Raw genomic sequence first — 26,801 nt, forward strand, 5'->3', positions numbered from 1 at the left:
GAGCGAGATGGTGTGTAAAGATATGTGTATATCCCACAATGGGGCCCCTTTGGCTGTAAAACTCATCTACATTCCATGCTCTTGTCTTCCAAGTAGTTCGTTTCGTGATAATAGGAGAGGTGACATTAATAAGCTGAGGTGGGCAAGCCTTGATGAGTCGTGTCGCGCGGCTGCGTGAGCCAGGCAGACAAACCTACGTGCTTGAGGAGCGACTCCCTCGTGGTTCATTCTGGCCAAGTCACGGGTGAAGCCCGGCTCGGACAAACATGGAGCTGAAGCGGCACGGGCATGGGACTGCTCCTTTCCAAGAGGAACGTAAATGTAACTCTCTCTGGTAAGGCCGAGACCAGCCAGCAGCATCAAGGATCGCCAACGAGCCCAACATCACCTGGCGCACTCGAGCCTCTTCAGCCGGGGGCGCCACGCCTTGAACTGTAATTCCAGGGACAAGATTGAACGCAAATGAATGAACTACTGGCGGCGGCTTGATTTAGCCAATGCGGACTAGATGATCGACAGGCTGCCTCAGAGGCTGAATGATTTGGGTCTCAATCGGGCTGAGGCGCCTGCAGGGCTCGGGCTGGTCCCGGCTGCTCAAGAAGTGTCGGAGCTGGTGGCTCTGCGGCCTGCCTAATGAGGCAACTTCACGAGGATCAGATGGATGAGCCCCAAAGAGAGGATCAAAGAGATGTGTGTGTGTGTGTGTGAAGCTGTCTGCGATGTGCCATTCGGGGAATATTCTCCTGGCCCTGCATATCTGGGTCCCTGTACGTGACAAATCCCGTGACCCTTTCAATTCAGATCTGACAGGAAGCGGCTGGAACTCGTCCCGTTACTAATTCTCTCCGGGCAAATTCTTTGCCTGGCTTCTTCCTGGGGATGGCTATACGTATAAGAGACGGGTATATACTCCATGATATAGGTACATTTGCGTTTCTACTCCATCTATTTCAAGACGTGATAATAATTATTCTTTATCCTGGAACAATAGGACAAGTGGCATTAATAAGCAAACGCACGTCCGCCCGACGCCCGCCGACGACCCGAAGCCGGGATTATGTGCATACGGTAATGCGGCGGGGGTGATTGGTGGCCCTTTCCGGGGAGACGATGGCGTCAGATTTGGCACGGATTGGCAAGTGCGAGAAAACTGGGGAAAGGAAAGCACGTCGCATTCAACCGTTGGCGGCGGACGAGGAGTAGAAGAAAGGGGGGCAAGAAAGAAAAAGCCAAAACTACCCTCGCAATTTTGGAAGCTCTTTGGCTCTTCTTTCCGTTTCTTCTCTTTGAGCTGAACAAGTTGTGAATGGTGGGACGGAGTGCCAGAAGCTGTTTGCTTCGAAGAGAGGCACACACACAGAGGTGCCGAGGCTCACCAGGTGACCGGCCAGACACGACCACCGAGACGGAAACAGACGTCGTCAACCATCATCGCGTCTTGAATTGAGCTGAGCAGACTGAGCCGAGTCTCATCGACACCTCCCGTCGCCAGATTGGACGGGCGCGCCCCGGGCGGCGAGCCTCGGACCAACTCACCCACATCCGGACCCCCCGAGGCGGAAGAAGGACAGGGAGAACAGAAAATGGCCTCGTCCGCGGCGCCAACTGCCCCCCCCGGCGCCAACGCCATGCTCGCAGGCCTCCTGTGCCGCGACAACGTCCACCTCGTCATCGGCGCCGGCTCCCTCGCCGCCACCCGCTGCACCCAGTCCCTGGCCGCCGGCGCGCGACCGGTGCTCATCGCGCCCGGCTGCGACGACGACTTGCACCACGCGCTGCGCGCCAGGATCGACGAGGGCGCCGTGCGGTGGGAGAACAAGGCCTTTACAGACGACGACCTGTTCACCCTCGGAAGGCCCGACGTCGACGGCGTCGTCGATGCCGTCTTCGTCACCAGGGGCCGCAACGGCCGCGGCCCTCACACGCAGGAAGCCGCCCGCATCGCCGCCCTGTGTCGCCGCCACCGCGTGCCCGTCAACGTCGTCGACGCCCCCGCGCTGTGCACCTTCACCCTGCTCTCGGTCCACGCCGACGGGCCGCTGCAGGTGGGCGTCTCCACGAGCGGCAACGGCTGCAAGCTTGCGTCGCGCATTCGCCGCGAGGTTGCCGCGTCGCTGCCGCGCGGCCTGGGCCTGGCGTGCGCGCGCCTGGGCGAGGTGCGCAGGCGCGTCTACGGCCTTGACGATGATGATGGCGGTGGTGGTGGTGGTGGTGGTGGTGATGGTGGTGGTGGCGGCCAGCTCGACGACTCGCTTGGCCAGTGCGCGCGCTTTAATAGGCTCGTCACGCCGGATGACGATGAAGACGTGCGCGGTAGGAGGATGCGCTGGCTAGGCCAGGTCTGCGAGTACTGGCCCCTCAAGAAACTTGCCACCATTGCCGACGACGACGTCGACCGCCTCCTCGCCACCTGTCCAGGCTTCACCGACGCCGACGACGACAACGACCCCACCAACCCCCCCAGAACCGGCAAACTCATCCTCGCCGGCAGCGGCCCCGGCCATCCGTCGCTGCTGACCCGCGCCACCCTCGCCGCCATGCAGCGCGCCGACGTCGTCCTGGCCGACAAGCTCGTCCCCTCGGCCGTGCTCGACCTGATCCCGCGCCGCGTCCCCGTCCACATCGCCCGCAAGTTCCCCGGCAACGCCGACCGCGCCCAGGACGAGCTGCTCGAGGCCGCCCTCGCCGGCGTGCGCGCCGGCCGCTGCGTCCTGCGCCTCAAGCAGGGCGACCCCTTTCTCTACGGCCGCGGCGGCGAGGAGCTGGCCTGGTTCCGCGAGAGGGGGCTCGCCCACCGCGTCGCCGTCCTGCCCGGCGTCACCAGCGCCCTGAGCGCGCCCTTGTTCGCCGGCATCCCCGTTACCCAGCGCGACGTGGCCGACCAGGTCCTCGTCTGCACCGGCACCGGCAAGAAGGGGAAGCCACCCGCTCCCCCTGCCTACGTCGCCACTCGCACCGTCGTCTTCCTCATGGCCCTGCACCGCATCACCGGCCTTGTCGCCGAGCTCACCACCCACCTTGACCCGGAAACCCCCGACCTCGTCGTTCCCCAGGACATCGCCGCCGACAAGGGGCGCGCCCTCTGGCCCCCGACCACCCCTTGCGCCGTCGTCGAGCGCGCCAGCTGTCCCGACCAGCGCGTCATCCGCACCACCCTCGCCCACGTCGCCCAGGCCGTCGACGCAGAGGGCAGCCGCCCGCCCGGCCTGCTCGTCGTCGGCGCCGCCTGCGAGGTGCTGTACTCGCCACCAGACCGCGACGCACAAGACCCACGGCCTCCCTGGATCGTTGAAGAAGGCTTCCGCGGGCTCGACGATGTGGACGACATGAACGCTAGCTTCGGCATCGACCTCGACGACAAGCATCACTCGCCTGTGCCCGAGGCAGCGGTGCGCGTCGGCGAAGCATGACCGAAACGCCACGTACACACACAGGCGCCCGTCCGCACGTGGGCGGGATACACCATGCTCCCTACAGTGAGTGAGGTGACTGAGAGTGTGTGTGTGTGTGTTTGTAGGAGAGTGCGTGCGGGTACGAAATCTAAATGGATTAGATTGATTGTACCTTGTTCAGCCTTGTTTCACGCCGGCCAGGGATCGCCGGCCAGGGATCACAATGACCAGAAAGCCACAGTGTTTTACCAGTCTTAGCGCCCTGCCATGGTCGCCTCTGTCGGCCATTGTCTTCTCGAAGCGAATTGTTCATGTTCTCAGCCGTCATCTAATTAGATAGCACTGTACATAGCCTTCAGCTGCATCGCCCTGTTTCAAGAACTCCATCATGACCCCGACACCCACAATGTGATGCACCTTTCGCGAAAAGTAAGGAAAAGGAACGCGCAACCATCTCAAGTAGATAGGCTCTGTAAAAATTCCAGTCATGCTTGTCTGATGCGACGCTATATCGTGACTCAATGTGCACTCGAGCATTTCTCTATACAACTCGCCTGGCATGACCCCCGCCAAAATGATAAAAGAGAGTAATAAGTTAGAACATGAAGCGAAAGAGTAGAATCCGGGGCAAGTGACGCTGTACTGTCGCTTGGTTCGGAATATATACAACCCAAGCAGAGAAACGAAGATGATAAAAATCCAAAGATGGCTCCAAAATCACCACGTAAAGCTCTCCTCGATAAAGTCCACCACGGTGTCGCCTTGTACTGCTCGTACTGCGCCTCGTACGTCGTCTGCCAGGCCACCTGGTCCGCACACGCTCACCGACATAGCTCCAATCTGGTCCTGCACCTCTTTGTTCAGCAGCAGGTGAATGTTTGGCCGTCCCGGGAACATCTTGACAGAGGTACTAGCGCTGACAATATCGCGCGGGTTTTGCGGACGCGTGACAAAGATGTGGATCCGGAGTAAATCCTTGCGGCTCGGTATCCGCAAAATCATGTCCATGTATGGACGCACCCACTCTAGAGATTCATATGTTCGGACGATCCAAACAAGAGTCACTCTCCTCGTTGCAACCATGCCTTCGCTGTGGCCTTCTAGCAGATGTCGAACGTGGGAGATTTGGTGGGTGATGCCCGTCGAGCCGGCAAAAAGGACGACGTGGCCGTACGAGTCGAGATTGTGATGTCCGGCATAGGGTCCTTCCATGGCCGCCCTCAGATGAATGCCCTTGAGCGACTGGCAAGCCCGGTCGTACAGCAAGCGAGTCGCTCCAGTCTGGGCGGCGATGAGGAAGGACACCGAGGTGGTTGCCGTCTTGCGGTCAAGTTTGTTGGTGAGCGGGTCCTTTTCCGAGGTAGGAAGAGCCTTGGCGGCTTCGTGGTCGACCCAGGCAATCGAAAACGGATGGCTTTCCCAAGGACGGATACCCCAAAAGCGCAGGTAGGCGTGTGTTCCTGCCTCGATGTCGACGTATCGCGGAACACGAAGCGTCACACGAGTCACCTCGCCAGGCAGAGCCTCACAATGCGCCTCGGTGAAGCCTCTGTTGGACCAGTTGGTAAAGGCGAGACGGAGGACTCGGGCCACACGATCGGCGGCCCAGAGCGCGGCGACGGCGATGGCCCACGACAGCGGAGGTACCTTGGCTGTCGCGCAGTGTATCCAGGTGCAGCCAATCGCGACGAGGGCGAACAGAATGTGGAGGTTGAGAAATGTTTCGTAGAAGGCGTGGCGGACAGGTGAGAGGGAGAGCAAGAGCAACAAGACCATAGAAATGGTGCCAATGGTGCCAGATCCGATGAAGAGGCTCTTGAAGAGCTTTGCCCACGTGGCTTCCCAGCCCTTGTGAGCGACGGCGGGGATCGCCCAGGCAACCGTATGAACGACCACCTCGACGACAATGATGCGGCCCATCCAGCGGTGTAGCAGATTGTAAGTGTCGAAGCTAATCTTTAGCAATGAGATCAGGGGGTTATTGCGGCCGGCCATGATGATGAGGGGTATCATGTTGACGACTGCGAGGGTGCCGGAGCGCCCGCGCAGCTCGGCACACGCGGCATACTTGTTCCCGACGGACCAGTCGATGATGAACATGTAGGCCGCATTGCTGCTCACAAAGAGGAAGAGCAGCAACGTGTGCAGCCGCGACGGCAAGGTGCCGACATTTACGGCCGACGAGAGACGAAACTCACGGTTGTGGCGCTTTCTCAGGAGCGGAGCGTAGGTTAGATGCTTCTTGAGCGAGGGCATCCAGCTCCATTGAGAAATCTTCCAGTAGCCTTGCTTGTCGCGCGGCTGCGACATGGCCGACACTTGACGCAGCTTTGCCCATAGGATCTCCAGGATCCGTATGCCAAGGACGATCAAGGCGACGATGCCCAAGCTCCACCACAGGATATCTTTGAAGAGCATGTTCATCGGCTGATTGACTCCATTTAGCGCCGTGTAATACGGGGCGATGGTTGAGCTGGGTTGTACCTCTTCCCGAGAGCTACCAGCCTCTCTGATCTGTAGTGACGGTGTTGGCTCCATGATGTCGGTGATGGCTGTGATGGCTGTGATGGCGATCCCGCGCCAGAACAGCGGAAAAGACCGGACGGAGGCTGTATTTCTCGACGGCGGCGAAGGAGGGAGGAAGCCCGAGGATCAACACAGAAGACGCCCAGGCAATGAACGAAGAGAGAATACGCGAGCAAACAATCGGGCAGGAGAGGCAATCCCTTGTCGCGCGGCTCCTTGGAGAGGCGTTGGTGTTCAGTGGTCGAGTCGCTATTGTTTGTCGAGTGCGGGTGGTGTTCAGTTATTGACCCGAACAGGCGTCGAGTACAAGCCCGGGAAGAAAGGAGAAGTACCTGTCCCGCTAAGTTTTTCCACAGGCCGTCATCATGTGTCTGTGACAAAAGAGGAACAGGGCATGACAGGAAAAAAGTCGGTGACGTCTCAAACGTGGTCTCCCAATGGGTGGCTGCCGAGGGCAGTACTGTAGATCGGCGCGGCGAGGGCTGGGTTGCTAGAGTATCCACACAAGATAAACCCAGATGTGTGGACCAGGTGCAGGCCCCGGCGAGGATGTATGCAGCGGCTGGTCCGTGACGATGGGAGCACCGACCAGCCTCCAGGAGCTGATTGGGGCAGATGACGACGCGTTGTGTCGCGATGGCTGGCCAGTGAAGAGTCGGCGGGTGCTGGAGATGGTGTGAGCCGGGATCAAACGAGCGTCGATGAAACGAAGCCGCGGTAAGGTCGACAAAGAGTGAGAGTGAGAGAGCGTCGAGGATTAAGAGCGGTATTTTGGTTGTGTTTTTTCCTTGTTTTTCTTTTCGAGGGCCACGGTTTCAAGTGCGTTGGCCCAGCCGCCGAGTCTGGATGACAGGTGTGGTGGCGTGTTTGGTTTGGCCGATGTTGAGTGAATCAGAATGAAACAGTCCGTCGGCGTTTGTTTACATTCGACGACGCCCGCCAGCCGCAAGGAGAAATGTCAAAGCGCCAACTGCCCAAGGCGTTCGGGGCACGAGAGAAAGGTTAAAGGAAAGGAATGCAGATGATGCGGTGCGCGGGACACGGAGAAGAAGAACGAAGGAAAGGGAGGGGGCGAGCAGGGAGAAAGGGGGGGGGTCAGTAAAAGGACAGCCCCTATGTACAGCAGTTGAACCAGCGTCCACTAGCAGCCAGACACTGAACGCCCCTTGGCGAGTAGGATGGGAGGGACGGGCACAAGGGACGACGGGCTACAGGCCGTCTACCAGATGACGAGATGACGCGGGCGCGGCCCCTTGGAAAGTGGTTGGATTCCGCCAAAGCTCGAGGGGACTTGGAGCACGGTCAACTGACCGAGGATCCGTACCTTGGCAACTGGGGCAAGGGCACAGGCTGGGGGCTTCCGCCCGCGCCGTCTTGCCAGCTGCCCACTTTGCTCGCCCTCACAGGCGGTCGCGTCTCCGCTGGGGAGTCGTCTGCCCCTGGCCCCTTGCAGGCCAAGACGGGATTATGCAGCGCCTGCCCGCTGATGAGCAGACGGCTCCTGGCCAATCAGGGCTCACACGTACCTTGACACTAAGGCAGGCGGCGACGATCCATGCACAGATCGCAGGCGGTCCTCGAGCCACCGGCCCACTGAAATGGGCCCATTGAAAAGGATACCTGGGACAGGCTGCCTACCCTTGTACCCTGCCGGATCGCTCTAGGTACGTACTTGCTCTTTCAGTCTAGGCAGGTAGGTATGGGCCGAGGCCGTTTCCAAGGAGCCACAGGGGAGTAGCGTCCAGGCTGTGCCCATGCGTAATAAGACATCTCTCCTCTGCACCTGGACATGAAGCGACCAAGGGGGTGTGTTTCTCCAAGCCAAAAGCCTCCATCCGTTGTCCACGAATCTCTGTGCTCCTTGCCCAGGCACCAGGGGGGGGTTTGCAAGGGACAGGCAGAGATTACCGGTACAAGACAAACAGGCAGGCGCGACAGGCACTGCTCGGTACAGAGTACTTGTCGAGGAGCGAGGTTCCCAGCGGCCACCATGCACTGTAACATACAACGGCTGTGTGGCGCCTACCCGCGGACGCCATCCTTGGCCGCCGTCGAACCGCGCGGTCCGCTTCGTACACATGCTCACTCGTGGGCTGTGACAAATGTCCGGACTAGGGTTACGAGGCAGCCCATCCTGCTGCTACAGGGTTGGCGGCCAAGGCACCAGTCCTGCGTCTTGGCAGTTGAGGGGGGTAATAAAGCTTGGTTGAGACAACCGCTAGCTCCTCCCAAAGAGCCGCGATGGCGAGCACAGGCGACGAAGAAGCAAAATGGAAGCAAAGCCGGCAGTGCGGCACTGCACCGCACTGTCTGTACCGAGCACCGTGCTTGCTTGCTTCTTCGACGGGAGGGAGCCTCACAGGTCGGCCTGCACCGCACGCGCCCCCTCCCCGCAGATACAAGGTGCATGCAGACATTCTCATGCAGGCACAACGAGGCGGCTTCGCAGCAGATGCCGGTGATGGCGACATTTGAGAGGCTGGTTGTCATCCCCTCCTGAAACCAGCCACGGGCTGGAGTCACTGATCGTAGGCGAGCAGTTTTGGCAGCGAGCAGGGGTCGATCGTATTGGAGGGAGGGGCAGGGCGGTCGCTCACTCTCGGGGCAAAAAAGAATCCATGGATGGTGAGTGAGGATTGACCCTGTTGGCGGCCGCTCGCCTGGGCATCGTTGGGGGGGTCTCGGCGCTAATCTAACGCACCGGCGGCACTCCAGCGTGTGCTCAAGTACCTCTCCGCATGTATTACCGCCGGAGATACCTCGTACCGCCCAAGCCTCCCTGGCCACTCGACGGCTTGCCAGCCCCGGCCGGCGGGGGCCGATAGGGACGTGATACTAATAATTAAGCAACTCGATCCACACGGCCGCCGCGGTTACTCGGCACCCAGCAACAGCGCAAAGGCGTTTGCTCAAAACGTAGGTGGCCCGAATACAAACTCTGTCATCCAGTCGACACTGTCGTCCAGTCACTCAGTCAAAGAAAAAGGGGTCCCCTCCTCGGCCGATCGCTCTGCACGCGCCTCCGTTACTTGTCCCGCGTTTTCCCGCCGCCTCGACTCTCGAGTTGACGTCTTTGTGAATTATCCCTCACCCGGCAACGTCACCCGGCTCTGCCCTGTCTGTCGGCTCTGCCCTGTCTGTCGGCCGGATTGACTGCTGCCGAGAATCACGCGGCCAACGTGCTCACCGTAGCCCCCCCCCCTTGGTTTGATCCGGGCAAAGGGACCAGGAGCATGCGTCCGTGGTCCCACTCGAGGCCGATTATCACATCACCGCGACACGCAAGCCTGTCCTCTGTTTCATCAGTATGCAAGTCATGGCCAGATGTCTGCACTGTTGGCAGCGCCTGCACCAGGGGAGCTTTCACCGGGGGAGCTTTCACCGGGGGAGTGCCTGAGCCCGAAGTTGAATCCCTGACCACCAACACCGCTCCGGCCCCGTACAATACCCCATCCATAGGCCATCGACTGCGCCAACACTCGATATACCAGTAGCACCGGATCCCTCATCGTTTCACAGTGAGTCCATCTTCCACAAATGACTTGCATGCACGTACTCTACAGTGTCTGCACTGTATGTGTATGTTCACCCTCCACGTCCAGGGGGGAGTGCTTCGTGATAGCCCGTCTTATCTCTTGACTCTCCTTTGGCTGTCTTGCGCGGGACAATAGCGTGCTGTCTCCCGTCTGATTCTGAACTTCCCGGGTCCCGACCCCTCTTGTCGCACCCCGTGACCCTGTTTGCTAACTCAACGGGCGATTCTTCTCGATGGGCTGCTGACTGGCATCGATAAGGGGCTAGACGGTCGCGCAGCCACACGTTCCCACTGGGGCGGGCCCAGCCACACGCAGGCCTGTGGATGATGTTGCGTTGCGGCCTCAGGCACCAACAATGATCTCTCCAGGGGCCTCTGCCCAGTGACGCAGCCGAACTCTAGCCGGCCTCCCGGAAAATTCAAGGCCGCCGACCGAGAGCTCAAGCTCATCACGAGCTCCGGAGTCCCAACGCCCCGACTCACTGCCATCGAGCCCGCCGCCATGGGTGCCAGCAACTCCAAGCAAGACGCTCGAGGCGGTTACGAGTGGAAGACGTACGTCCTGCTCCATTGGCCGGCAATCCAGAGTGCGCTAACGAGTTGCGACCGAAAAATTACAGCTCAGGCCCGCCCAACGTCTCCCTCGATGTCCTCGAGTCCCTGCAAACGAGCCCTGAGGTACTACACGCCCGCGTGCCCGGCCTCCCCCTCCCCCCCCTTCCTGACCTGCCCTTCCGCAGGCCACGTCCCAGGCGACCCGATCCCCCTCCCTTGGCAACCAATGGTGCTGGTACGGCGGCTAACGTTGTGCTGGCCCAGACCGACGCCTCGCGCGCCAAGCTGATGGAGCAGCACGTCCAAGCTCGTGTCGCCGAGGAACTGAAGAAGCTGCAGCGGCTCGAATCCGAGGCCCTCCGACTCGCCCACGAGAAGATTGCCTCGCAGGCCACAGGTGAGGACGCGACGGGCCCCAGCCGGCACACGGTTAGCAAGGAGGTCGAGGAGCTGCGGCACAAGCTCGAGGGGCGCAAACAGCTGCGCGCGCTGCCGGATGGCGTCGAGAGTGCCCGGAGCGAGGTGACCCGCTGTCTGCGCGAAAACGACCGGCGGCCGCTCGACTGCTGGCAGGAGGTGGAAAAGTTCAAGGCCGAGGTCAAGAAGCTGGAGAGGGGGTGGGTAGACAAGGTTATATCATAGAGCGTCGGCAGCATGGTCGGTTACGATGAACTTTGAGCGCTGCTGCTTTTGCTCCGTGCTGTTCACTGACGGCGAGCATTGATCGGCTACTCGCAGGGACGGGATGGCATTTTGTGTCTGCGGACCAGGCGAGCTATTGAAGAGAGAAATCTGTATAGTACAACGTCGACGCTGGCATCAGCTGCATGGAGCTACATTCCACAAGCCTGAGGTAAGGGTATTCTTCCACCTCGACTGTTCCTCTTTCTTCTCATGCGCACGTTCGCGGACGCCCAGATGCTTTGGGCACATTCGACATGATATGGTTACAGGGCGACACGCAGAGCAAGCAGCGACAGTGCTCGGCTATCTCGTGCGCCGCAAACAGGTAGCCCCTGCTGGACTCGTCTTGTCATGCTCACCTTCGGCCGCCGTCCAGCAGTGGCAAGTGGGTCATGTCGGATCTGGCATCGTTACAGACTCTACCGCCGGCCCATCACTTGGTGCACATTCGCCTGTCTTCTCAGCCGCCAAGGCCGCCTTTCTCCTCAAGCCCTCAGCACGCTTCCGCTCCCTCCTCGTCGCGGCGTCCTCCCACTCGCGGCCCGCCATCGACTCCGGCGCCCTGACGGCGTCGAGGAAGGCGGCGCGGAACCTCTCGATGCGCCTGGTGTTCTCGGAAAAGCGCTCGTCGGCGACGGCGCGCAGCGTCTCGAGGAGGTCGGCGGAGACGAGCCAGCAGCGTTGCCCGCCGGGCGTCTCGTAGCCGATGAGCGACTCGAAGCCCAGCCCGAGGGAGCGGATGGCGACCATGGGCGTGGCGGGCTGCGTGTCGTTGGGCGGCGTCAGGCTGACGGCTCCAGACTCGCGGAAGCCGGCTTGGAGGCCGGCGCGGAGGAGGGCTTGGGCGTGGGCCGTCGAGGCGGCGAGCACGTGAAGGATCTGGACGAGGGCAGACGTGTCAGTCAGGCCGATGCTCCCTGGCTCGTCGACCAGGGACCAGGGCTCAGTGGTGCTCACCATGGGTTCGAATTTAAAGTGTATCAATCTCCGTTCCGCGCCCACGTGGGAACCACCCTGTCCTACGGCAGACTCGCTGAATCCCAGCACGTCGAGCCAGCACGCGCGTCCGTCCTGGCCGCCACGAGGAACAGGCTCATGCGACACATACAGCCACGTCCCTCCGGCGCCCTTGCCGCCAACCCCAGCTCTCTGCTCCCGCTGCCGCTCATCGTCGTCCGGCGTCGTCTTCTTGGTCCTCCTCCCCTCGAGAAAGACGCTCACGCGCCCCGCGCAACTGCTGGTGGTGACGAAGCCCTCTGCGCAGTTGACCTCGTCGATGAGATGGCGGATGCCCGCGTCGACGGAGCCCTTGGGCGAGGCGTCCGAGTACTCGGCGTCTGGCAGGGCGAGCTGGTGCAGGATGCCGGCCTTTTTGTCGCAAAAGGCGGTCGTTGGCGCAGGGAGCCCGCGCTTCTGCTGCATCGCCGGCCCGAAGAGGGTTCTACCTACCCGTGCGCGGCAATGGGCGGGCCGATGCTGGTCCAAGTAGCGGCGGGATGAGAGACGGGTTCGCGGAGCATTGGGGTCTCGGCAAGTCGTTTGGTGCAACGATCGATCGAAGTTGGGTGCAGACGGCGGCCCCACAGCCGGAGGCTGGGTTGATTGGCTAGATCTGGTTTCTCAACATGAGTGCAAGGGACTAGGCGTCATTCCAATCTCTAGCAATAAACGGATGGTAGGGGTGCACACAGGTGGTAGGACATCATGCTGTGACACCGGCACCGAATATTCAAACACAGAAGGTTGAGCATCTCCCTCGTACGAAGCCAAAGAGTATGAGTTTCTTTGACATGCATCAAGCTGCTCGTCAATCTCTTCCTTGAAAATCCTGCCAGTTCCCGTGTTGCACTGATACGCAAGCTCAGGGATGCGGGCTGGTCACTTATAGTCGCACCATATTGAGCATAGACACCAGCATATCGCCGAGCCGAACTTGCATCGTCAGGCTGACCCCCTCCCGAGAGCTAGACAGACTTGTTGTTGTTCCGAGTCGAGTTCGCGGTATGCCTGAATCCGTCTCCAGGCCGAATGGTTTGACAGTCAAGCAGACCGCACATTTCTCGGTAAAACTTGAAGACATGCGTGGTTTAGGCAGGACTTGATGACAAGATGACTTCCCGGAAAACGCACCAAGTTGACTGCTGTCATGGCCAAACTACACAGGGACTGGACGCGCGGGTGAAGACATGAGGGGTCAGAGTTGTGTATCCTCATAGATGGATGCAGACGACTGCCAACAGGCCCTAACCGTGAGGTCGGTTTAGCATCTAGGGTAGCCGGCCGCACACCCGGCTCATTGCATACAGGCGGGGTTTCTGCGGCTCGGCGCATCTTGACGCTTGCACGAGACAACATCAGGCCTTGGCATGACCGGATACTCGACGCCTCACGAACCAAGACGCCTTCATCGTCCCAGACTGATTGATATCTGTTCTACCATGTACGGCACGCAGCGCCCACTGCCTTCTCTGCGCACCACGAGCCCGGCAGACAGACGCAGACGGCCTCGCAACTCCTTCCCTTGAATGAAAGCAAATGCTACCCGTGATACCAGCGGTGTCAAAAGCCTTGTCGGCTGCACATGGCGATCCGAACTCCCGTTGAAAATGCCCGACAAATCATTTGCGTCGTTAGCGGTCGCCCCCATCCTCTCGTTCCAGCAGCACGAGCGTGCGCGTGGGTCTTGTCCCGTCTCTCCTTCTTTTCCTCCTCAACACGCGTCCATCAGACGGGCGCCACCACTTGACCGCCCGACTCGTCCTTCTGGCCCGGCTCCCCGGCGAACTGGGCGTACCTCGACTTCCGGTTGTGGATGCCGCACTCCGTCTTGGACTGGCCCTTCCAGCGCCCGGCACGCTCATCCTCGCCCTCGCCGACGGGGCTCGTCGAGTGCCAGTCGCCGATGGACTTGTACCCCCGGTCCAGGAGCACGTTGTACGGCACCTTGTTCTGCTTGATGTACTCGTTGACCTGCGCAAAGGTCCAGGTGGCCATGGGGTTGATCTTGATGATGCCGCGCTCGTCGTCAAACTCGATGACGGGGATGGACCCGCGGGCGGCGCCTTGAGACCGACGACGGCCGTTGAGGACGGCGGCGACCTTGAGCTCGTCGTACGCCCGCTCTAGGGGCTCGACCTTGACGATCCAGTCGTACATATCCCCGGCGACCTTGTACAGCTCCTCGCCGTACGTATCCTCGAACTCCTTGGCCGTCTCGGCAGCGTGCGGCTTGAACACGTGGACGGTGACGTCGGGATGCCGCTCCTTGACGCGGTCGACTAGGTCGTGCGTCTCCCGGAAGTGGTACAGGGTGTCGAGAAAGATGAGGTCGACGGGCTTGGAGCCTGGGTTCTCGTGCTGAATCTTGGACAGCATGTCGAGAGTGGCGAGGCCGGTCAGACCAAAGGCCGTCGACTGGTACAGGTTGGGGAACATGACTTTGCAGAAGCGGAGGATGTCCATTGGATGCATGGGCTCCATCTGCTGGTTGAGGTACTGGACGTGCTCCTTGGTGAGGGAGACATTGGGGCGAGACCTCTTGGAGGGCGACGGCGAGTAGTCGGAGTGGCCCGAGACGTATCCCGACTCGATGTCGTTGTGGTCCATCTTGTCGTCGACGATTTTGGCAGACGACGGGGTGGTGGTTGGTTGGGCCATGGGAGGGAGAATGGTCGCAGGTATTGGTTCCGGAGCACTACGAGGAGTTGGACGGCAAGACGGAAAGCCAAGCTGAGTATCTTTGTCTCTGTATTTGATGTCGAATGGCCAAGTGATTATTCAGGGGTGACGAGAAAAATGCTGATGAATGGTTCGACAGACAGCCTGTTGCTCGACAGGATACGGCAAGAGGAAGAAGGGCCGTCAGAAGATATATGTGCGGGGAGAAGAGCAGAAACTTGATTTCAAAGACAAGAGGACAAGAGAGGCAGAGCGAGCTACGGGTTCGGGTTGGATGGAAGTTGGCCCGTTTTGAAAGGGAAGGGAGAGAACGGGGGGGGCCTGACTAATTACAGACGGCTCCATGCTGCTCCCGCATTGGAAAAGAAGAGGAGGGAAATTGGGCTGGCCCGGGGGCATTGCGCAAGCGCATCCTGGAGCATCTCGGGGCGTTTGGACTGCGTCTGGGAACGATCACGACATCGACGCCATTGCTTCCGCGATGGACGCAAGGGCGGCTGTGATTGGCCAAGGCCGATGTTTAGGGTTCGGAGCATCGGGGTACGTACCTTTGCTTTGCCTCTGGTCACTGTGGTCAAGACCACTCTTGCGGTGCCGGGCCGCACTTGGGCAAGGCGTTGAAGAAGGATTGTTGTTTTTCTTCTCCATCTCTATGCACATGCCGTGGGCTGCAGTCCTTGGTCGAGCAAAGACGTGGACGTTGCAATGGCAATGGCATGTTGGGCATGCCCCGTCCTGTGCGACCAAGCACCCGGACAGACGGGAGAGGAACGCTTACACATAACTCACAATTGGCTTTCCAGGCGATTTACCCGTCCGTTACCGTGGGTACTGGAGGCACGGAGTTCGGCCATGACGTGGTGGCGATGAGCTTGTTAATCCCTTAAACTCCGACTCACGCCGCACCGACCCGATGACAAAGAAACAGTTGCGGGGACGGCATTCAGGAGCCGGGAGCAAGGGGAAGAGGGAGAGAGGGCAGGGCAAGCACAGATGCTTGACTGAGCTGAGAGCAGAAACGCATCCGTGGAGCCATGGAGCACGTCATCTCGCCAAGGCTCCGATGTCAGCAACAACCGGGGACACCGCTTCCAGAGTTCCAGAGAGGCTGTATGTATGTAGATACTTTGTTCATGAATTAGCTCTGCCACGCTTTCGGCTCGTCGGCGCACACGCGGGAGTCGGGCACAGAGTACAAACGGCTTTGTCGGTCAGAGGAGGAGGAGGATGCAGCCTGTTCGAGTCGTCCTTGGTTGGCGAGCGGGGCCGACGTTGGACTCTCTCAACAAGTGTCGCTCGCCTAAATGCGGCCCGGAGACGGCGATTCTCGGTGTTTTGCAGACCAGCGGGATTGCTGTCCTCGCCGTGGTACAGGAGAACAATGCTGCCTGTCCTGCGGCTTGCCGACCAGCCACGCACGAGTCACGTCCCACGGCATTTCGCGAAGGCAGCGTCCCCGGGGGCTCCGTGTTGCGGGTAGGCGGTCCAAGCCTGTGCCCGGCCATCAGCCCTGGCCTCTGCGCGCCTCGTGGCAGCGTGTTGGGTCCATAACTGGGGGGCCCTCGTGGGGGAGAGGAGAGTCAATCAGTCAAATACCTACGACGGGGGGGGGGAACCAACCAGACATGACCTCATGTCTAATACGCGCGCTAACAAGCTGTCAGTGACCCACCATGTCTGTCAAGCCTGCATGCGTCGTATCTACAACAACGGCATCTTTCTCTGATACCTCCAGTAGGGAAAAAATTAGCTCGCCGCGGCCAGTCCCTGTGTGGACTCTCTGGCAGATAGTACTTAGGTATAAGGTAAGGTATTGATTCTTGTCGCCCAGGCGGGCGGGCTGGTGGAGTGAGGCCAGTCGAGCTTGGCTTAGCGGCAAGCCAGCCTCCAACGGCCGGCGGGGCACGGCGCTGGAAACACCCGTCAGACACCTTCGGGGGTCCCCTGAAGAAGAGGGGAAGAATTTCCACCTCGACGAGAGAATCTCTGCCAACAGCCAGCCAGTCAGTCAGTCCACTGCGGCGCCGACGTCGACGACGTTTGTTCTCCGCCACGGCTGGAAACCCTCCCGCCATCCATCCTCTCAACCAAGCCAAGTGAGCGATTTTGCGCCCTGCGCCATCCTTGACTGCCGCCTGCTTGCCTCTCGACTCTCTCCCCCAAGACTCTTCCACCCACACGCGCCCCATCATGGCCGACACGGCGAGGCACCCGGCTGCTGCTGTCCGTCCCCAGCTCACGGCCTCGATGCGCAGCAGCTCCTACCTGAGCGACCACCAGCAATACCGCCCCCCCCGGCAGCCCGAGTCGCACCACGGCATCGACACCGTCGTCGCCGATGTGCGCGCCGCCTCGGTCAGCCCCCAGCCCCCCAAGTCCGCCCTGCCCTTCAACGGCATCCCCTCCGAGGACAACCCCCCGACGATAGTCGAGAGCGGCGTCAGCCACAGCTTCTCCCATCCCAACTGCGCCCCGGCCTCGGGCCGCAAGACGGATCGCCTCGTCGCCACCCTCTTCTACAAGGCCCCCGCCCCGAATGCCTCGTCCCCCTTGCCGCTCCGGTCCCGCATGGCCGACAGCAGCGAGTCTCTCCCGGCCAACATGGCTCCGACCTCGAGCATGGATTCCTTCCCGCTTGAGCCCCCCACCCAGGAGTCGGAGCAGTTGGACCACCTGTACGGCTCGTACATCTCGCCTCTCTGTCTCACCTCCTTTCTGCACCTCATGTCCACCTTTCCCCAGCCCTCGGCCGCCGATCAGCCGCACTCATCGCACCGCTGCCTCGACAGCCAGGAGAACCCCCGCGTCGTCGAGCTGACTCTGGATCCGGCCCCGTCTCCCAAGTACCTGAGCCTTTCGGACCTGCGCAAGCATGAGATGATATACCGCTTCGAGAGGGAGTGGAACGTTGACGTCGCCCTGCAGCGTGACCTCGTCTGGAGACGACACCCCCGCCTCGTCGTCTTTGACATGGACAGCACTCTCATCACCCAGGAGGCCATCGAGCTCCTCGCCGACACCGTCACGGACCAGCCCGACCTGGCTGCGCGTGTCGCCAAAATCACAGACCGGGCCATGCACGGCGAGCTGGAATTCGAGGCCTCATTCCGCGAGCGCCTTGCCTTGCTCAAGGGCGTCAATGCCTCCGTCTTCCATCATCTCCGGTCAGTCATCGACGTGACCCCGGGCGCTGCCGCCCTCATCAAAGCCCTGAACCGCCTCGGCGTCAAGACGGCCGTCCTCTCTGGCGGCTTTCAGCCCCTGGCGGATTGGCTCGCCAACCACCTGGGCATCGACTATGCCTACGCCAACGAGGTCGTTGTTGCCGACGGCAAGCTCACGGGCGAGGCCAAGGGGACCATTGTGGGCAAGGAGCGCAAGCATGATCTCCTCGTCGAAATTGCTGCCAAGGAGAAGATTGACCTGGCGCAGGTCGTGGCCGTAGGCGACGGCGCCAACGACCTGCTCATGATGGACAAGGCGGGGCTCGGTGTGGCGTGGAGGGCCAAGCCGCGCGTGCAGATGGAGGCGGACGCGCGGCTCAACGGCGACAGCCTGTTGGACTTGCTGTTCCTCTTCGGCTTCACGAGTGAGGAAATTGGCATGCTCGTCGAGTGAGTGCGGATGCGGAGCGGAGAGACGATGATGTGCGATGACAGTTGGTTTTGAGGAGCGTTTCCCATTGAATGTAGGTGGTGTGAGTTTCCGAGGCTGTGGGAGAGGGGTTATGCGTTGTTTGCCCGATTCGATTGTTGTAGGCTGTTAGGATACCATGGCGTCAGCCAGTTCGCAGTATGAATCCTGCCGACTGGCATATTTGGAGACTCGGACCATATAAAACACGGGCCGAAGCAAGTCAGAGCATGCGAGTGCATAAAGGGACATTTTTGATATCGGGGCCAGGTTGATCCAATGTTTGGATCCCAACTGTACAGGTTCAAGTCTACACGCATGCGTCTCCTCGCGTATGCCTCCGCCCCTCCCTGTCCACCGTGGTATGGCCACGGCATGCAATCCCGTCTTCCGTATCGTGCTCGAGGCCGTCCGTGGCCCTCCTTACGGGTATCCGTCCTTGCCCCACTTGTTGTACTTGTCGTGCAGCTCCCGGGGGAGAGTGACGTCGGGGACAACGACGACGTTGAGCGCGCTGGGGGCGTCCCTGGGCTCCTTGCTGGGGTCGCCGCCCGGGTGGTACTTGTACTTGCCCTGGGCGTCGGCGTCGCCCTCCCAGGGCATGCCGCCTTTGGCGATGTGGACGGGGGACTCGGAGGTGGATCCCGTCGGGCTTTGGCCTGGTGTCAGAGAGTTAACGGCTTGCTATGCTCTTCACGCTCTAAGGGGGCCGGCATACCTAGGTAGTAACCAGCACCGCCGAGAGCAGCAACCATGACGCCGCCGAGGATCTATGTTGCTGTCAGCCGCTGATTCGATGCATGCACGTTCGGGACGCAAAATCTGTCGGGGTGCAAAAGCTGGCAACGACGCACCATAAGCTCGGGGTTGCGCTTGGTCTCGCGCTTGAGCTCCGCCTTGCTCTCGGCCTGGAACCGACGAGCGGTGGTGGAGAGGAGACGACGGGTGACGCTTGAGGCCATGGTGATGGGAAGGGACGACGGTGGTTTCGGCGAGAAGTCCACTGAGTGAGGTTGAAGAGGCGGAGAGGGCGTGGAATTGGCTGTGCCTTGCAGCAGGACTGACGTTATGAAGATTCTCGTATGATGATGCTCCGGGCTCGGCTGGGGCGGGTTTGGCAGCACGCCATTGGCTAATGGGATGGAGAGAGGTTATATCACGTGCGAGGTCACGCGTTGAATCCAGGCCGTGTGGGGAAGTGGGGGGTTGTGTCATGGGTACGGAGTACATGTTGGTCCAACAGAGACGCGAGAGCCAATGCCAATGCCGCGTGTAACTACGTATCTTCGGAGATGCCGAACGGTGCATCTAAAAGGTAGATGATGCTTCACCCACTTTACGTCTTTTACCCAAGAGAATATGTCGTCCAACAGCGGGCCTTTGATTGTACCGGTATCTGTATGCCACTGCGGATGGCCAAGGCACTGACAGCGGTGGACGGAGGCGTGACAGTAAACGCGACAAATGCTGTCGGATCCCTGTAGATCAGAGGGGGAGGAGCCGGCGGGCGGCTATCGGAGGAGTTGATGCCGCCGAGGCTGTGGATTGAATGTCCCAGAGTGCCGTGTCCATGAACTACATTTCAGCAGTGAAAAAGTGGTAATTAATGGTTAATGTCAACATGAAAAGAGAGAGGGGGAGAGAGAGGGACGGCGCTTTGTACAGTACCACCAGGCCCCGGCAGCAGCCAATTAGCCCCTTACATGGGCCCCAAGGCCATGTGGTATGTACATAGGTACCAAGGAATGTACGTAGGCTGATAGGTAATCCATGGAAAGTCTCCCTCCCACCCACTCTTTTTTCACCACTGGCCCGTCGCGCCGCGGCCGAAGCGCAAGTTCCAAACACCAAGGGGGGGACGAGAGCGAGAGACAGACGAGAGGAAAAAGAAAGGAAGAGAAAAAGACAAGCCTCTCACTTGTGCTGCGTTTCATTTTCCGCCACCGCCATTCGCTCCTTTTGTGGCTCCTGCCCTTGGCCGACTTCATTTGTCCTTCACCTCTCGTCTTGCTCCCCACGCCTTTCTTTTCTTCGGCCACTCTCCTTCTCGACGACGTCTCGCCATCTCCTCTTCTTCCTCTTCTCCGATTCTCCATTCTCCTGCGACCCTACAACCAGGCTCTCTGGCGCCTCGACGTCGATATACGCTGCACAACAAGCCATAGCGACGACCCGGCTGCGATACCCCGACGATTTGATCCATTCGCCGACTCTTACGATATCCTGCGTCCCGTCTGCGGCTCTCGTCCATCATCTCCGGCTCCCGCCCGCTTCCTTGTTGCCTTCAAGATCCTAGACTATGTCATAGCGCAACGGCCCACTGCTGGCTCCTCGCATCACCACCATGGAGATTCCAGATTCTGACGACCGTCCCACGCCCTCCGGCGGCTTCCCCTATCCTGGTCGGCTTCCTCGTCCTGATAGTGTTGTTTCGTCCCGCATGACGGACCTGGGGAGCGACGACGGCAGCGACGCGAGGCAGCAACGCCGGCCCGGCACGAGCCAGCCGAGGGGAACAGATGTGAGCTCGCGACCCGCCACGGCACGGACGGGCGCTTCCTCGAAAGCTCCTTGGCCAACCCAGTCCAGACGCCAGAGCAACACGCTTGGCTTGCCCAGCAAGAGGGGTAGCATCGCCAGCGTGAGCAACGCTTCCGCCGGGCGGGCACCGAGCTTGACCAACAAGACTCACGTCCCATCCATCACGTCGAATGCCTTTTACCGACCCATGAGCTCGCAGAAGCTGCAAGCCCAGCGAGGCGGCACACCGAGGCCACCAACTTCGACCCAGTCGTCGCAAGCGCAGCAACACATCAACGATCTCGATGACGCCGCAACGGACCTGGGCGGCAGCGTCATCGACGAGAATGCGGCCGCGCACAATACCACTCCACGGCGCCAGCGTCGCACGAGCGGCGACAACAACATGCGAGTGCCGTTTCGGGGTGTGGGCATGGCCGAGCAGGAGAACTTTGATCGCATCACGGCCAACACGAGCCCCTCCCACGGCCACAATGCCAACGGCAGTCAGTCGGATAGCGATCGGCCACTGCGGCAAACGTCAAATGCGCGCACTCGCCCGACCATCGATGTGGACAAGTCCTTCAAGGATCTTGGAAGCCTGCCGAGCCCCATCAAGTCGTCGCGCTCCTTCCGATCAAGCTTTCTCCTGCCCAGTAGGAGCGACCCAGGACGGGCTAGTCAGAATCGAAGCACAGAGGGCGCGGAAAAGCTGACGTCCAACAACTCGTCTCCTCGCCTGCGCCCCGTCGACTCTCCCTCTCAACCGAGACCGCGGCCTTTCCAGCCTCCGAGCCAGAGCAAGAGCCAGGGGCGCGTCTACCAGTACTTTGATGGAAACACAATCTTCTGTCTCGGCGGCCGGTGGCAAAACACAAAACACAGGCCAATCAACGTCGCCACAGGTCTCTTCGTCGTCATCCCATGTGTGCTCTTTTTCATCTTTGAAGCCCCATGGCTTTGGCGCAACATTTCGCCCGCGATTCCCATCACCTTTGCCTACCTCACGTATATATGCGTCTCATCCTTCATCCACGCCTCCGTCTCGGACCCCGGGGTAAGTAGTGCCGCTCAACGCCAGTCTCCGAGGTGTTCCCTTGTGCTAACCTGGACAGATCTTGCCTCGCAATCTCCACCGGTTCCCCCCCGTATACGACCATGATGACCCCTTGCGCGTCGGTCCTCCCACCAACGACTGGACGCTGATAAAATCGGCCGAGGGCAGCGCCGCAGCCATGGAAGTCCCCGTCAAGCACTGCCGGACTTGCAACATCTGGCGGCCGCCCCGCGCTCACCACTGCCGCCTCTGCGACAACTGCATCGAGACGCACGACCATCACTGCGTCTGGCTCAACAACTGTGTTGGGAAGCGCAACTACCGCTACTTCTTCACGTTTGTCACCTCTGCGACCTTTTTGGCCGCATATCTCGTCGCCACCAGTCTTGTCCAGGTGCTTGTCCACATGGGGCGGGAGCAAATCCCCTTTGCGGAAGCCATTGACCAATTCCGTGTTCCCTTTGCCCTCGCCATCATGGGCTTCATCGAGTTTCTGTATCCCGCCGCCTTGATGGGGTATCACCTGTTCTTGATGGCGCGGGGGGAGACGACGCGGGAGTACATGAACTCGCACAAGTTTGCCAAGAAGGAGCGGTACCGGGCGTTCAGCCAAGGGAGCATCGCGAGAAACCTCATGGCCGTGCTCTGTCGCCCGCGGCTGCCGACGTACTACCGCTTCAAGACCAAGTACCAGCAGGGCGACCAGCGACTCGGGGTTCGCCGGAGCCACCGCGCGCGGAAGAACTCGCAGGGGCTCGAGATGGACTCGGTCCAGCCCGGATCGTCACGGGGGTTCCAGGGGCCGGTGGCGCTGCGAGAGCAGACTCAGGGATGAGGAATGTGCGTGTCCTTGACGTGTGAGGTTGACTAACATTGTTTGCCCGACTTTCTACTGGTTCATCTTTCTATTCGGTGTTCTTTATTTCGGGGGAGGGCAACAAAATTTAGCTGCGGCTCGATGCCCTGGGATCATGAGGGGACCCATCTTTACCAGGTGTGGGCACATTTATAATGCGTTGCGTCTAGTATACCCTCTGCGACTGTATCGTTAGCTTCTTCTCTTCTTGGTCTTCCTCCTTGTTCTTTTTTCAGAAGGAAGTGTATGTATATGCTGTTGTGTGCTCGTGGCAACGGATGGTCAGGTCCAGCAGGGGCGGATCTAGACTTAATGGACCCCTGAATCTTGGTGCAGACCGAATCTTGTCTTGGCCGTCGTTGTAGAATTGGCATGACACGCGTGCGCGTGGAACTTCCAGGCCAGCGCACTCGCTTGGATATCATGCGAAAAGTAACGTATGCCGTTGGGGCTCTAGAACAAGCAGCTCGGCTGGGGTACAGTCTCGGATGAATCGCCGGACTGGTAGGCATACGGAAACAAGAGTGTCTTGAATGTTGATGCGAGTTGGTAGAGATTGTCGCGAACGTCGTGGTGATGTTACAGGGTAGGCTGGCGGGGTTAGCCGAGTACCCACTGAGATAGGAGGATAGGGGGTCTCAGCGCCTTCGATAAGCGGAAGAAAAAAAACTTCGAGGCGCCCGCCTAGTTCAAAGCCGGTTCCAGGAGGGTACATGGCATATGTCAGCAGCAATTAAGGGCGGTTGTCTGAGATCCGTCTCCCTCTCCGTCTCCCACTCTCCCTTTTCCTCTCTCTCCCAGACGTACAGAGGATAACCGAGCGGCACCACCCTGCGCTGCCACTGCTGCTGCTACCAGACTCGTCACCAGAGTCAGCAGACGACAGCGACACAGCGCAACTGGGCCGCGATGCCTCACCCCGTCTCGCCGCCGACCATGGTGTCCCAAGACGCCCCTCCCCCGCCATCCCACGAGGACGTGTCGGCCCTTATCAAGACCATCTTCACGGCCCAGACGTCGGCTGCCTCGGTCGACGCCAGCTATGGCCTCTGCAGCCTGCTGCTCAACTCGGTCGGCTTCGTCGGTCTGCAGCAGCACGGCGTCCTGGCCGAGATCAAAAAGGCCGCCTCGGACAAGAAGAACGGCCTCCGCCGGGAGAGCGCCCAGAACCTCCTCGGCGCCATCTTGGAGCGCTTCCCCCCGAAGCAACCCATCAGCGAGGTCGTCTTTCTGTGCCAGGAGGACGGCCTGCTGGCCTGTGCCCTCGACGCACTCGCCGACAAGGGCGCCGTCGTCCGCGAGGCTGCCCAGTATGGCCTTGATGCCCTCTTTGCCAACCTAAGCCCCGAGGCTCTCGTCACTGGTCTGCTGCCCGTCCTCTGCCAGTACCTCGCCAAGAGGACGGGCAAGTGGCAGGGCACCGTCGGCGCCTACAAGATGCTGCAGAAGATGGCCGACAAGGCGCAAATGTCCATGGGCACCACCAAGGAGGAGGCTGCCGACAAGGACGTGCTGCGCGAGGTCATGGGCGCCAAGCTGGCTGGCTTGATTCCCCTTGTCGAGGGCGGCATGCACGATCTCAAGGCCGAGGTGGAGAAGCAGGCCGTTCAGACCATGAACTCGCTCACGACACTGCTCTCCAACGACGACGTCGCCCCCAGGATACCTCTCCTCGTCGACACCATGCAGCACCCCTCGACCCAGACCCTGCAAAAGGCCATCCACGCCCTGTCTCAGACCACCTTTGTCGCCATCGTCACCTCGCCCGTCCTGGCTCTGCTGACGCCCTTTCTCGAGAGGTCCCTCAACTCGCCCAACACCGCCCAGGAGGTCCTGCGCCAGACCGTCGTCATCGTCGAGAACCTGACCAAGCTCGTCCACGACCCCATCGAGGCCAGGACCTTCTTGCCCAAGCTCACCCCGGGTGTCAAGGGCGTCTGTGATCGCGCCTCTCTCCCTGAGGTGCGCGAGCTGGCCAACCGAGCCCTGGCCACCATGGAAAAGGCCATGGGCAACGATCAGGACATCGTCGCGCGCACTACTCCTGATGATGTGGCCAAGGTTCTCGACGAGCACATCAAGAAGAACAATGGGCTCACGGGCGGCCTGGACATTTACAAGCTAGCGCGTCCCTATATCTGCGACATGGTGGCGACCGATGTCAACTATCGCTTCGTCACCCGCGTCTCGGACCGCATCGCCCCGTATCTGCAGCCCCTGATGTGCGAGGCTGGAGCCCACCAAAAGGTCGGCGATGCGGTGCAGCGCTACTACGTCGACGAGGACCACCGCCGATACGGCGTCCCCGAAAAGGAGGACGACGGCGAGGTGGAGATTGTCGACGCCGACTTTTCTCTGGCCTACGGAGGGATGTTGCTACTCTCGCACACGAATCTGCGCCTTCTCAAGGGCCACCGCTACGGCCTGTGCGGACGCAACGGCGCTGGAAAGTCTACGTTGATGAGGAGCATCGCCAACGGCAAGCTCGAGGGCTTCCCTTCCCAAGACGTCCTCCGCACCTGTTACGTGGAGCATAACCAGGGCGAGGACGCCGACATCAGCATCCTTGAGTTCGTCTCCAAGGACCCCACCATCGCCCCCCAGGGTACCAAGCGCATTTCCGAAGTCTTGACCGAGTTTGGTTTCACGCCCGGGCCCGAGGGCCGCCAGGCTCAAAAAGTCGGGTCCCTCTCGGGCGGGTGGAAGATGAAGCTCGCTCTGGCGCGTGCCATGCTGCAAAAGGCCGACGTTCTCCTGCTGGACGAACCGACGAACCATCTTGACGTGACCAACATTGCGTGGCTCGAAAATTACCTCAAGACGCACACCGAAATCACCAGCCTCATCGTCTCTCACGACTCTGGTTTCCTGGACAACGTGACGACTGACATTTACCACTACGAGCCCAACAAGAAGCTGGCGTGCTACAAGGGCAACTTGGCGAGCTTTGTCAAGATCCGGCCGGAAGCCAAGAGCTACTACACCCTCTCGGCGTCCAACGTGCAGTTCAAGTTCCCTCCTCCCGGTATCCTGACGGGCGTCAAGTCGCAGACGCGAGCCATCATCCGCATGACCAACGTCTCGTACACGTACCCCAAGGCGCCGAAGCCGTCGCTGTCAGACGTCTCCTGCCAGCTCACCCTGTCGTCTCGAGTTGCCATCATTGGACCAAACGGAGCGGGCAAATCGACGCTCATCAAGATTCTCACTGGCGAGGTCATCCCCTCCATAGGCAAGGTGGAGAAGCACCCCAACCTGCGCATCGGCTACATCAAGCAGCACGCGCTCGAGCACGTCGAGATGCACCTGGAGAAGACGCCGAATCAGTACCTCCAATGGCGTTATGCTCACGGCGACGATCGCGAGGTCCACATGAAGCAGACTCGCGTCTTGTCTGACAAGGACCGGGAGCAGATGGACAAGTGGGTCGACCTGAAGGATGGCAAGTCGGCGAAGCAAATCGAGGCCCTCGTCGGTCGCCAAAAGTACAAGAAGACGTTCCAATACGAAGTGTAAGGCACCAATATCCCCTCAACGCGTGTACGTCTGAAGCTAACTTGGCCCAGGAAATGGCGCAATCTCCTTCCCAAGCACAACACCAAGATTTCGCGCGAGACGCTCATCGAGCTCGGATTCGACAAGCTCGTGCAGGAGTTTGACGACCACGAAGCTTCGCGAGAAGGTCTGGGCTACCGCGAGCTCCAGCCGTCTGTCATCTCGAAGCACTTTGACGACCTCGGGCTCGACCCGGAGATCGCCAACCACAACGAGATTGGGTCGCTGTCGGGCGGGCAAAAGGTCAAGGTGGTGATTGCCGGCGCCATGTGGAATAACCCGCACTTGCTGGTGCTCGACGAGCCGACCAACTTTTTGGACCGCGACTCGCTCGGCGGGCTAGCCGTGGCCATCCGCGACTTCAAGGGCGGCGTCATCCTCATCTCGCACAACGAGGAGTTTGTCGGGGCGCTCTGCTCGGAGCAGTGGCACGTGGACGATGGGCGCGTGGCACTGCGCGGCACCGCGGCCATCAGCAGCGACCGGTTCGAGGACAGCAGCCGGCCGGCCAGCGCCGTGGCCAGCACGGCGGCCAGCTCTGTCGTCAGCTCCGCCGTCAACTCGGGCATCGAGGACAACAGCGAGATGAAGTTCAAGGCGCGCAAGAAGAAGAAGATGACCAAGAAGGAGGTCAAGGAGCGCGAGGTCAGGCGTCGTCTCAGGCACATTGAGTGGCTCAACAGCCCCAAGGGCACGCCGCACCCTCCCGACACGGACGACGAGGATAACTAAAGGCTCGCCGACGTCGGGGCCTTTCCTTCCCTTCCTTCACGGAAGGTGGGTGGTTGGTCCTTGGCTTTTTCTTTCTGT

The 26,801-nt window shown here is 60.3% G+C and overlaps 9 protein-coding genes across 9 annotated transcripts; 5 read left to right on the forward strand and 4 right to left on the reverse strand.

Annotated features, from left to right (window-relative positions):
• Positions 1 to 1,628: 1,628 nt before the first annotated feature.
• Positions 1,629 to 3,410, forward strand: HRG_04326 (tetrapyrrole (Corrin/Porphyrin) methylases domain-containing protein; the record flags this gene model as incomplete). The annotated part of the gene is made up of 2 exons (XM_044862797.1): positions 1,629 to 2,260; positions 2,318 to 3,410. 2 exons carry the CDS (start codon positions 1,629 to 1,631, stop codon positions 3,408 to 3,410), a joined length of 1,725 nt encoding a protein of 574 aa, XP_044721411.1.
• Positions 3,411 to 4,109: 699 nt separating this feature from the next.
• On the reverse strand, positions 4,110 to 5,405 carry HRG_04327 (ferric reductase like transmembrane component domain-containing protein; the record flags this gene model as incomplete). The annotated part of the gene is made up of 1 exon (XM_044862798.1): positions 4,110 to 5,405. One exon carries the CDS (start codon positions 5,403 to 5,405, stop codon positions 4,110 to 4,112), a length of 1,296 nt encoding a protein of 431 aa, XP_044721412.1.
• A 4,550-nt stretch (positions 5,406 to 9,955) lies between these two features.
• HRG_04328 (uncharacterized protein) lies at positions 9,956 to 10,650 on the forward strand (the record flags this gene model as incomplete). Its single annotated transcript, XM_044862799.1, has 3 exons — positions 9,956 to 10,008; positions 10,074 to 10,131; positions 10,273 to 10,650. 3 exons carry the CDS (start codon positions 9,956 to 9,958, stop codon positions 10,648 to 10,650), a joined length of 489 nt encoding a protein of 162 aa, XP_044721413.1.
• Positions 10,651 to 11,082: 432 nt separating this feature from the next.
• HRG_04329 (methyltransferase TYW3 domain-containing protein) lies at positions 11,083 to 12,114 on the reverse strand (the record flags this gene model as incomplete). Its single annotated transcript, XM_044862800.1, has 2 exons — positions 11,083 to 11,571; positions 11,650 to 12,114. 2 exons carry the CDS (start codon positions 12,112 to 12,114, stop codon positions 11,083 to 11,085), a joined length of 954 nt encoding a protein of 317 aa, XP_044721414.1.
• Positions 12,115 to 13,416: 1,302 nt separating this feature from the next.
• On the reverse strand, positions 13,417 to 14,349 carry HRG_04330 (phosphoadenosine phosphosulfate reductase family domain-containing protein; the record flags this gene model as incomplete). Its single annotated transcript, XM_044862801.1, has 1 exon — positions 13,417 to 14,349. One exon carries the CDS (start codon positions 14,347 to 14,349, stop codon positions 13,417 to 13,419), a length of 933 nt encoding a protein of 310 aa, XP_044721415.1.
• Positions 14,350 to 16,560: 2,211 nt separating this feature from the next.
• On the forward strand, positions 16,561 to 17,988 carry HRG_04331 (haloacid dehalogenase-like hydrolase domain-containing protein; the record flags this gene model as incomplete). The annotated part of the gene is made up of 1 exon (XM_044862802.1): positions 16,561 to 17,988. The coding sequence occupies one exon, from the start codon at positions 16,561 to 16,563 to the stop codon at positions 17,986 to 17,988; it is 1,428 nt and encodes a 475-aa protein (XP_044721416.1).
• Positions 17,989 to 18,426: 438 nt separating this feature from the next.
• Positions 18,427 to 18,965, reverse strand: HRG_04332 (uncharacterized protein; the record flags this gene model as incomplete). Its single annotated transcript, XM_044862803.1, has 3 exons — positions 18,427 to 18,662; positions 18,722 to 18,773; positions 18,858 to 18,965. 3 exons carry the CDS (start codon positions 18,963 to 18,965, stop codon positions 18,427 to 18,429), a joined length of 396 nt encoding a protein of 131 aa, XP_044721417.1.
• A 1,382-nt stretch (positions 18,966 to 20,347) lies between these two features.
• On the forward strand, positions 20,348 to 22,415 carry HRG_04333 (DHHC palmitoyltransferase domain-containing protein; the record flags this gene model as incomplete). The annotated part of the gene is made up of 3 exons (XM_044862804.1): positions 20,348 to 20,524; positions 20,588 to 21,580; positions 21,639 to 22,415. 3 exons carry the CDS (start codon positions 20,348 to 20,350, stop codon positions 22,413 to 22,415), a joined length of 1,947 nt encoding a protein of 648 aa, XP_044721418.1.
• A 930-nt stretch (positions 22,416 to 23,345) lies between these two features.
• On the forward strand, positions 23,346 to 26,723 carry HRG_04334 (ABC transporter domain-containing protein; the record flags this gene model as incomplete). Its single annotated transcript, XM_044862805.1, has 2 exons — positions 23,346 to 25,948; positions 26,003 to 26,723. 2 exons carry the CDS (start codon positions 23,346 to 23,348, stop codon positions 26,721 to 26,723), a joined length of 3,324 nt encoding a protein of 1,107 aa, XP_044721419.1.
• Positions 26,724 to 26,801: the final 78 nt, after the last annotated feature.

The sequence above is a fragment of the Hirsutella rhossiliensis genome (genome assembly GCF_020360975.1).
Source record: "Hirsutella rhossiliensis strain HR02 chromosome Unknown scaffold00004, whole genome shotgun sequence".
Taxonomy (NCBI): domain Eukaryota; kingdom Fungi; phylum Ascomycota; class Sordariomycetes; order Hypocreales; family Ophiocordycipitaceae; genus Hirsutella; species Hirsutella rhossiliensis.